Raw genomic sequence first — 10,158 nt, 5'->3', positions numbered from 1 at the left:
ATCTATCTATCTATCTATCTATCTATCTATCTATCTATCTGCACTAGTGTCAGTTTTGAGGTTAAGATGAAACTTTGGTTGTAGAGCGCCATCTGCTGGCGATACCTCTGTTGTGATGTTTTTCTAGTTTATTCACATGGGAGCATTATCATTAGCTACATCAAATGATTTATAATGAAATAACTTTTTACACGTTTTGTGCTCAATCAAAGACACTGAAATGAATTTTATGTTCACTCTATTTATATTCCCTAGGAAAGAAAAGATTATTCTAGGGGGTAGGATGCGATTTGCCTTCAGTGTCTATTTTATTCTGGAAGATTGCTGTACAGTGTAACGGGAAAAAAAAAGTATGTTCGGCTTCCGTCGACGTCGCGTAAGCGTTTGACGTCAGCATAACAACAACCTGTCATGACAGCTCGTATGGGGAAAAAATATCGTTTAAGATATCAAATCATATAAAATCTGTTTCACCTGGATGTAAGATTATTTATATAAGGTAAAGAGTGGCTAACTAAACCCTAACTTGCATGAAAGTAGCAGACATAGATGCCAATAGGCTGTGTAGCAGACAAGCGAACCTAGCATTAGCTAATTTCTGTTTTCTGAGGTTGCTTAGCGGTGTTCAGGTAAATGTGAGATTTTTCAGGACTACAATACCTATTGTCCAAATAGTTGCTGATTTTTTTAGCCACAGTAGGTAATAAAGCCAAGCTAACAAAACTATTCTTACTAGTCAAACGCCCGACCGGCGTAAATCGACAACATAGCTTACTATGCTAGTTTAGCTAACGTTAACTAGCTAGCTAAGCACCGATCTCTTGTTTGCTGGTAACTAAAATTAACGACATTCTCACTCTGTCTCTACGCCTGCTGCTGCAACAACAACTGTATCTCAAATGTTAGTTAGCCAATAATAATTATAACATTATTTGTTTACAACCTCTAGCTAACTGTCTTGTATACCAGTGGTGTAGCTAAGTTAATAGCCTTGCACCAACGGTAGGGACCGTGAGAGTACAGTAAAATGCTTTCTAATGGCATGCTAGCTGTGCTGCTAATTTAGTCACCACTGATGTCCGCCACATGAATAGTTAATTCGCCGGCAGTCTAGCCACCTCGCTGTATTTTTCAGCTGTGTGCACAGTCAGCGAATTAAACGAATTCCTTTTGGGTGGCATCAAGGACTGCACCTAATTCGCACAAGACGCGCATTGCAGGTGTATTGCAGTGAATACACGCGGTAAATGTTGACATAACGTTACATGCACATTGTCTTCTGATCTAGTTTGTGAAATTCAGGAAGGACAGGGCATTCTTGGACCTGTCAGCCAGCCGAAGAGACGGGGAACAGGATAGGGAAGCAGGGCGAGGCGGGCCCCGCAGAGCCGGTGGAGAAGATGGCCGGCAGCCCAGAGAAGAGTTCCACCGCGCAGGAGCTGAAGGAGCAGGGGAACCGACTGTTCCTCTGCCGCAAGTACCAGGAGGCTGCCACATGTTACAGTAAAGCTATTGTAAGTAACCGTCATTGTAAAATAAATACTACCAATGGCGGACTGGCATCTTCAATGTACTAAAACACATTAAAACATAGTCTTGTCCTTGTTAGAGAAATCAAATGAATGAATTTACTTGTGAAGCCTAGTCTACTGTGCCATGATGTTACAGTGCATGTGTATTGTCTGGTATTTCCTGTCTCCCAGAACCGTAATCCATCGGTGGCAGTGTACTACACCAACAGGGCTCTCTGCCATGTGAAGCTGCAGCAGCATGACAAGGCTCTGGCAGATTGCAAGCATGCGCTTGAGCTGGACAGCCAGTCTGTCAAGGCCCACTTCTTCCTGGGCCAGTGTCACCTGGAGCTGGAGAACTATGATGAGGCCATCGGCAACCTGCAGAAAGGTCAGAGCAAACTACTATAAGATAGTGATGCCTGTGCAAAGCTTTGTGGTACTGTGTAAAAGCAGCTTGCTCATAAATTGCACAGTGTTACTCATGTACTTCCTCGTTTATTTTTAAGTCCATGTGCATCTTTCTTATTAAATTTCTAGTGGTATAATGACTCTTATATCTGCGCTTCTGCTATGAGGCACTTTGTGGGCATGGCATATGTTTTCATGTACTTCCTCCTTTATTTTTAAGTCCATGTGCATCTTTCCTTTTAAATATGAGGCACTTTGTGGGGATGGCATATGTTTGCAGGGATGTCTTACTGTATGCTTTGTCAGGGTTTCTATCATTTTAAATATAGTATTCAACAGTGAAAGGAATGGAATATTTTATATATCTAAACGAGATGCCAGAAGGAAAGAAAACTGTGGGTAACTCTTTAATAATGAAGCAGTGTTTCTGTCATGATGTTTTCTACAGCTTATAATCTGGCAAAAGAACAGAGGCTGAACTTTGGAGATGACATCCCCAGTGCCTTGCGCATTGCAAAAAAGAAACGTTGGAATAGCATTGAGGACAAGCGCATCAACCAGGAGAACGAGTTGCATGCCTATCTGACCAAACTCATACTTGCTGAGAAGGAAAGGTGAGAATGTGCGGAAGCAGTCAAATATCCAGAGTGCTGTCTTTGTGTGGTAATGATCTCTTGAATCACTGGAGTGATTCTGGCATGTGGGTATCATTATTATTTTGTCTTGGATGATGGAGGTAATTTATAATAACTTTTTGTTTATGCAGAGAACTTGAAGAATACAAAGAGAAACAGGACGACAATCAAAATGGAGGCGATGCTGCCAAGATTTCATCAAAACATGTACGTTTTTATATATATATGTTTTGGACTTACTTGGTTGTCATGCTTTTAATTATCAAATATGGTACTTTTATATATGTAACTGTAACTATATGTATATTCAAGAATATGAAGGGTAACATGGAATTGTGACCTACTTAGGACAAGTTTCTTATGGACATGGATGAGCTCTTCTCTCAAGTGGATGAGAAAAGAAAAGTGAGTATGAAAATGAAGTCATTATTACTGTCAATTGAGCATGTAATAGTTTACAATTGTATTAGTTAATTCATCAGTCATTTCTCATACCCACTTATTACTGTTTTAGTAGGACTGGAGCTTATCCCAGCATGCATTGGGCAAAAAGCAGGGAAACATCCTGGATAGGTCACCATCATCCAAGGCTATCAGACAGACAGGCACACACTAATCGCATTCACCCACACAAATTCATCTTAGCTAACAGTACACACCTACTTCGCACCATCTTCTTTGATTGTTGACATAGCAACAACAGAAATAGACTCAAGCTCACGTTCAGATTTGTGTGTAGTTTTTTAGAGTGTGGACATTCTTTCTGCATTTTCCTGTGTTGAATACTTCAGTTATCTGCTACCATTGTTTGTAATTGCTAATCTGTAAAGGACAGATAGTTATGTCCTTTTTCCAGCCCAAGCTGTTTCTATGGTAACCGTCACTATATGTTTGCCAAATTATTATCCTTGCTATAGATAGTTGTTGACTGAACTGAGTTAGTGGTCATGTAATTGTCAGTTGAAATGACAGCACACATACTGCCAACAGAGTGATTGTCTTGTAGTAGTGCAGTGCCCGTTAAAACATGCCGGTTTGAAACGGGCCGATTGCTTAGCCGGTGGTAATGCTGCTTGCAGATTTCTTGAGAACCGCTCATTTCATCAACTTTACACTTACACTGCGCTTTCTTGGGTCCTGGGTGTTCACAAACACAGGCGAAATACACTGGTTCAAAAGGAAAAAACATCAATAGCAGTTTTTTTTGTAATCTAATGTCAGTAAAAAATGTCGTTGTTGTTTAAGCTTTGTTATTGAGTTTTCTCTTAGCAAAAGACTTTGAGTGAATTTAAGTTGGGCTTTTATTGTGATGGATAGAAACTGAAGAAGTGACGCTAGCGTTATGTGCCGCTGTTACTACTATGGAAGTTAATAAAGTGTGTGCTGTCTTGGTTCATGCTGGTTGAGATCACGGAGCCTACGTGTTTTTGGAGTTTTGCATGCATTAGCTCAGAAGTCTGACTTGGCTTGTTTACTTTATTACAAACCAACTTGTAATACTTCCTTCCTTCCTCATTAGATTTGGCACATTTACTGAAACAAACACAATTTTCAAAACTCTGTACAATCCTCACACCATGTGGTACATTCAGCACATCACTCTATGTGACCAGCAAAAGGTGATTACTCAATCAAAATAATGAGCTCCTGTTTCAAATGTAAAGAAATCCATCAATGAATACATCATTGCCATCAAAACAAAAAGTTCCTTTGACATTGCTTAGACCAAGACCAAAAGGACAGTTTACTCTGAAAAGCGTGATAGTTACGCTCTGTGACAGCTGAAGATTACTGATATCAGCCATGCCACACACTATACTTTTATTATTGTATGTACACACCAGCCTACCACAAATACACAAAGAAAGCTTGCATAGAAAAAAGATATACAGCAACATAATAATCAGGAAATACTGTACAAAATGTGCAAGAAAAAAGAAAATTTGCTGCAAATGTTTCATCCTCATAGGTCATCCAATCTCTCCTCTCTGTCTGGCCACAACATTTTATCGACATCACACCTGATTCCATTTCTTGCAATGCAATCCCATACAACAATCTGCAGTGATATCCTCATCTGTCACCTGTTTGCTTTGGGTTCTCTAAATTGTGAGAAAGTTGGATTGTTCATCATGTAGCCTAAAGACATCTGACAACTTCTACAACAGTACCACATACTTATTATGTATCTTATATGTGTGGCAGGTTATTGTGATTGTTGGTTGCTCTATTTTGCATGTAGGGATTTGCCCAATGTGTGTAATTGCATTTGAGAGAAATATGATTCAATAGCAAACGAATGCAAACTATTTTGATCTGCAAGGCTTACGCAATGCATTTTGTGCCAAAGCAATGATAAATGACTGTAGCCATGGGAACAACTGACCTAATGTTCATTAAATAGGCAAATAGTTTGACAAAGTTTAATAATCATTCGATGATTGTGCCAAAGCAATTGAGGAAAAACTGTAAAATCCGTGAAAATTTGAGATTTTCAGTATGAGCATTGAGCAGTGCTTGCATGTATTATTATCTAAACTTGGACTGGGTAATGTGGTTTTGGAGGATGTTAATGTAGATAGTATTTGCAATCAGCGGTTTGACGTTAAACTGTAATCAGCACTGTAAGACTAGGAAAAGACGAGATTCAACTATATCAAATCAAAGTGTTATGCTAGCAATTCTGATTTCATATCCATATATCTCTTAGCGTTACATCAGTGTGACTCTTGCTGCTTTTTTTTTTGTCTCTTCAGAAGCGGGAGATCCCAGATTACTTGTGTGGAAAGATCAGTTTTGAGCTGATGAGGGAGCCCTGCATCACACCCAGTGGGATCACCTATGATCGCAAGGACATTGAAGAGCACCTACAGGTAAAACCATGGTCGGAGTAAAAAAAAAAAAGTCAGACAAAATCAGCAAAGAACACAGTAACGGCTCCAATCTGTTAGAATACTGTTTAGTAATGTATTTACTCTGGCTAATTTCTGCTTCTGATAAGCTTGTTTAGGTGTCTCTCGTATTGTACACAATGCCAACCCTGCGTGCCCAATCTCACAATTCTGTAATTTTCACATAAAGCTGATTCAAAAGTGGTTTGTATGAACTGCATTTCTTAGATCTATCTATTTAACAAGCGTCTTGTATGGAATCGCCTTCCAATTCCACTGAAATGGCACCAAAATATTTTACTTTGAAAAATAGAGGGGAATCAAGATCACATGATTTCAAATGTGTGGTTTTTAAAGTAAAATATCTCAGTGCTACAAATTCAGTGGTATTTAAAGTTCAATATATTCAGTAGTTGATACATTTTGAAAATGAAGTTTTCACTTGCTGATAAGATTCAACAGTAGCCATTATTTGCTCCCTGTTCTTGTGAGCCCATATGACATTGTTTTACAAGCCCTGCTTCACATGTGACTTGCAGATTGTAAACTTAAATGAAACATTGTATTTTGGGTGTGGTTGTACCCAAATAAAATGGTCTTATTTGCTTATTTATGTATAAAATACAACCACAGAGGCTAACACTATCATTAACCTGCTCTCTCTGCAGCGAGTGGGTCATTTTGACCCAGTCACCAGGAGTCCCCTGACCCAGGACCAGCTGATCCCCAACCTGGCTATGAAGGAAGTGATTGATGCCTTTATCCAGGAGAACGGCTGGGTGGAGGACTACTAAAGGGACCCTCACCTCCCCCTATCTCTCCATCATACCCCAGTACTCAACACAAAACCGGGATTACACAAGACTATAGAGAACAGATCACCCCCTTCCTGGATATGTACTTTACACAAGCAGGAAAAGCCACACTATGGACTGCCACATGGGAGCCATGTCTTTCGGTCTGCCTCTTCCTCCCCACATTTTATCTTTGCTGTAAAAGTCTCCGCTCCTACCTTCTGAGGCTCGATGTTCATGGCCTGCTGCTCCCTTTAAAACCCCTTTTATTCTGCTCTTTCTATCCTTTCTCCTTACTTCCTCTTCTGTCATGTTGTATCAAGTGTCTCAAACCTGACTCCCTTCTTTACTGAAAATAAGGGGCCACGTTCTCAGGTCTCTCTTGCTCACTCCCTACTCTGCCTCTCTCTTTCTCTGAGTGCCAGAATCCTTGGAAAGCATCAGCATTGCACTCCAGTGTTTCACAAAACCACCAATAAAAAAACAAAAAAATAATAATTACAAATGGTGGTTGATTACATTAGATTGGCCTTGTATTTGGCATTGACTCTAGTATTTCTTAATTATTTCTTTCGTTAAACATTGAAGCGTTTGCCCACTTCTTAATGTACTTGCTATTTGCTGAAGTGGTACGTAAAATGCCAAAAACATGTTCTCAACGATGACTAGTTTGTATGCAAGTTTTACATGATTGTAATATTTGATAATTAATAAATAGTTGTAGGGAATAAAGTTCCGTCTCCACCTCCAGGTGGCGCTCCAACCATACCCACCCATTTCACCATACTGTAAGATTTTGAGTAGATTGTTAGTTTTTTTTGTTTTCTTTTGCATATCAATCGCACCCCATTACAGACAATTTAAATGTATACTTAATGAACTTTTTAGGTTTAGGCTTAACCTGCAGTAATTCAAAAAATGTTTTTTATCAGGACATTACAGAGTTTTCAAGAGAAGCAAGGCCTTCAACTGGATGCAGAAAACAAATTGAAAACCACCACATACCAAAAAGGTTTTCACATTGCTGGATATTAATTGAAAATGTTTGAGTATTGATTGATCACATTAGCTGTTTGGGGTTGATGCTAAAAACCTGCTTTGGAGAATGGTCCGTGTCGTTCATAGAAACAAAAAAATGTGCTTGGACATTGTGTTTGGCTTGTGCTGTTGGCCTGCAATCATCATTAAGCATGAAATGCATTTTCTTTTTCTTTTCAAAGGTAAGAGGACGGTTTTCATTGTTCATTTTCCTCACCTTCTCCTTAGTGTCACAGTTAGGAAGAAAATGGCTGCAACAGCTTATGTAAACCAATCATCAGTGTGAGACTGAAGTTTTTGTTGCAGGCCTTTGAGGATCGCTAGCATCACTGTACCAACCTCCTCCATGTTAGAAATGCTGGAAGAAATCCATCTTTTCTCATCAATACCTCAGTCCAAATTTTTTTTGGGTGCTGGCTCACATGCACACTGTAAGCACACATTTTCATTTCAGTGCTATTGGTTTACCTTTCTTTTAGCCGAATGTGCGTCTGTGGTGAATTAAGCCTGTTAGGGGTTGGGGTGCAGGCAGTGTAAATAATTTGCTTGTGTATCTCAGATTTAATTTCTTGACAAAATAGGGTTGCTTTTTTTTTCTTGAAATCCTAGTGCTTGAGAAAATGTATTAAATGTAGATATGTTGATAACATAAATGCCTGGTTAAGATTTCATTTGTCCCCATTAAACGGTGAACTTTGAATTTTGTTGTGACACTAGATTATCATTAAAGAGATACCAAGTATGGATACATCTGTACTGCTGCTCATTAAAAAAGAACTAATAGGAATCAAATGGTTTCCAACACATGGCCAATATTGCAGCTGTACTACAAAAGGAAATACAGCTTTGCAGGACAATCTGTGACGAGGCATGGGGGATAAATGCTATTATTTTTCTTTTAACTTAATGACAATTTTTGAGTCTGTAGTGTGTTACACATAAAATGTCCCATTAACTGGTATTGAGTTATTTCACGTTTCCCCCTGCCGTAATGCATACCTGTCGAGTGAATGTAATTCATATAGCGACTGTCTAGCCTCTTAAACCTCTTTAAGTTGCTGTATGTTTTTTTTAAAACAAACACATTAGATTCTGATTGTCAGATCTTCATGAAAGCAGACATGACACCTGTATCTGAGCTTGATTGATTAATCAGCCAGACTGATATGTTTTATTATATTATTATATATTGGCTGATATTAGCTTACTTACTGCAGCTATTTCAACAAATTAATAACAGTATCATCGTTGCATACTGTAGTTTGGCTACCAGAGAGGAATTTGTCTTGGTCACATTCTTAAAAAAAAAAAAAAGTTTTTATTTTTTGCATTTATTTTAAAATGTCAGCTGCTATCATTATTTATTTTTTAAATAAATATGATTATTATTGACCTCAAAAATCCAACACAAGTCAAGTTGTACAGCATGAAGCCAATGTATCAGTGGTTTCAAGGATTGATCAAGGATAAATGGTTAATGTTTGCTGCAGATGTTTCTGTTGTTTTATGCACTGGTATGACTAAGTGACACTGTTAGAAATGTATATGATAATCTGCATATTTAAAGTGTCAGTATTGACAATAAGTCTCATTGTCCCTTCTGTCTGTTAAATAGGTAAGAACAGCTCTGACAAAAAGGTTTCACTTTTATGTGAACCCTGTGTTAGTGATTTGGACACACACATACACATAGGTGCACTAATGTGTGTTTTCATCAGTCACATGTAAAAAGACCCCCCCTGCCTTCACACACCAGGCCTATTGTCAGAGCATCCGTTGAAGAGCTGACGTCATGGCCTGTGCTAGGAGGGAAGAGGACTGGGCACGGGGCATCAGCAAGTGGGACTGAGTAAGCAACGTCGAGTGACAACTAAACAACATCAAAATGGTGAGAAAAGCTGTTCCCTCTTCTAACTTCTCAAATCATTTGCTCTATGATGTGACAGATATGTTCAAAGATGCATAGAACTTCCTTTTAGGATATTCTCAGAGTACAAGGGATGTCTTGTGTGTGTGTTTACAGAGTGTCAACACTGTAAGGTTTGTTGTGAGTGTACTTGGTGTCTTTGGATGGTCTCTGACACTCTCCTCAGCCACCCAAGGTAGGAATTTAACAGAATTTGCATTTTTGCTTCATCTTCAGATGTACACCATATGTTGTTTAGTGTTTTTAACTCTATCTTTCCTGTTTGTGTTGCTCCAGTGGGTCTGAACGATAAAGTCCTGGTGTTTCCTTATGAGACAGACTTTAGCTTCGTGGCCCTGATCCCGCAGAAGGAGATGGGGCTGAGGGCCTTCACTCTCTGCATGCGTGTGGCCACTGAGCTGCCGGAAGAACGTCAGATTATCCTGTTCGCCTACCGCACCACCGACTATGACGAGCTCAACGTGTGGCGTGAGCAGGACGGGCGCATCTCCTTTTATATGAGCGGTGACGGCACCTTCTTCCACCTGCCGCCCCTCACCACCTTCCGCACCAGCCTCTGCCTGACCTGGGAGTCTCGTACAGGCCTCACTGCTTTCTGGGTGGAAGGGAAACGCAGCACCTACCAGGTCTACAAACCTGGGCACAGCATCCGTCCAAAAGGCACCGTCCTCCTGGGCCAGGACCCAGACAAACACCTGGGAGGTTTGGAGGCCGTGCAGAGCTTTGTAGGGGAGATAACAGATCTGAATATGTGGGACTTTGTGCTCTCCAGGAGCATGATCCAGGCCTGGCATTACGGGCACAAGGTCCCTAAGGGTAACATCTTTGACTGGGGCAATATGGAGTATGAGCTGAATGGTAACGTGATGGTGGTGGATGATGACTGACTCGATGTGGAGTCGAATGCAGAGAGGGATTTAGAGGTCTGTGTTGGACTCATACTGATATGTG

General features: G+C 39.9%; 2 protein-coding genes across 5 annotated transcripts; both read left to right on the top strand.

Annotated features, from left to right (window-relative positions):
* The first annotated feature begins 350 nt into the window (after window positions 1-350).
* stub1 (STIP1 homology and U-Box containing protein 1) lies at window positions 351-8,024 on the top strand. Of its 4 annotated transcripts, none has more exons than XM_032502267.1 (8): window positions 351-499; window positions 1,289-1,514; window positions 1,704-1,902; window positions 2,371-2,536; window positions 2,689-2,764; window positions 2,906-2,962; window positions 5,314-5,430; window positions 6,117-8,024. In XM_032502267.1, the coding sequence occupies exons 2-8, from the start codon at window positions 1,401-1,403 to the stop codon at window positions 6,240-6,242; spliced, it is 855 nt and encodes a 284-aa protein (XP_032358158.1). In that variant the 5' UTR covers window positions 351-499; window positions 1,289-1,400; the 3' UTR covers window positions 6,243-8,024. The 4 variants fall into 4 exon arrangements, with proteins under 4 accessions (XP_032358158.1, XP_032358161.1, XP_032358159.1 ...); XM_032502270.1 differs by having other exon boundaries at window positions 362-499; window positions 1,303-1,514; XM_032502268.1 differs by having other exon boundaries at window positions 362-629.
* A 916-nt stretch (window positions 8,025-8,940) lies between these two features.
* On the top strand, window positions 8,941-10,152 carry crp1 (C-reactive protein 1). Its single transcript, XM_032502271.1, has 3 exons — window positions 8,941-9,168; window positions 9,304-9,382; window positions 9,484-10,152. The coding sequence occupies exons 1-3, from the start codon at window positions 9,166-9,168 to the stop codon at window positions 10,092-10,094; spliced, it is 693 nt and encodes a 230-aa protein (XP_032358162.1). The 5' UTR covers window positions 8,941-9,165; the 3' UTR covers window positions 10,095-10,152.
* Window positions 10,153-10,158: the final 6 nt, after the last annotated feature.

This window comes from Etheostoma spectabile, chromosome 21, assembly GCF_008692095.1.
Source record: "Etheostoma spectabile isolate EspeVRDwgs_2016 chromosome 21, UIUC_Espe_1.0, whole genome shotgun sequence".
NCBI classification, from domain to species: domain Eukaryota; kingdom Metazoa; phylum Chordata; class Actinopteri; order Perciformes; family Percidae; genus Etheostoma; species Etheostoma spectabile.
The sequence above is the reverse complement of the archived record's forward strand: the minus strand, read 5'-3'. Positions and strand labels throughout refer to the sequence as shown.

Coding starts and splice junctions, on each gene's coding strand:
- stub1 (XM_032502267.1), top strand. CDS start 1,401: ATGGCCGGCAGCCCAGAGAAGAGTTCCACCGCGCAGGAGCTGAAGGAG. Junction 1,903..2,370: donor CATCGGCAACCTGCAGAAAG/GTCAGAGCAAAC, acceptor TGTTTTCTACAG/CTTATAATCTGGCAAAAGAA. Junction 5,431..6,116: donor ACATTGAAGAGCACCTACAG/GTAAAACCATGG, acceptor CTCTCTCTGCAG/CGAGTGGGTCATTTTGACCC.
- crp1 (XM_032502271.1), top strand. Junction 9,383..9,483: donor ACTCTCCTCAGCCACCCAAG/GTAGGAATTTAA, acceptor GTGTTGCTCCAG/TGGGTCTGAACGATAAAGTC.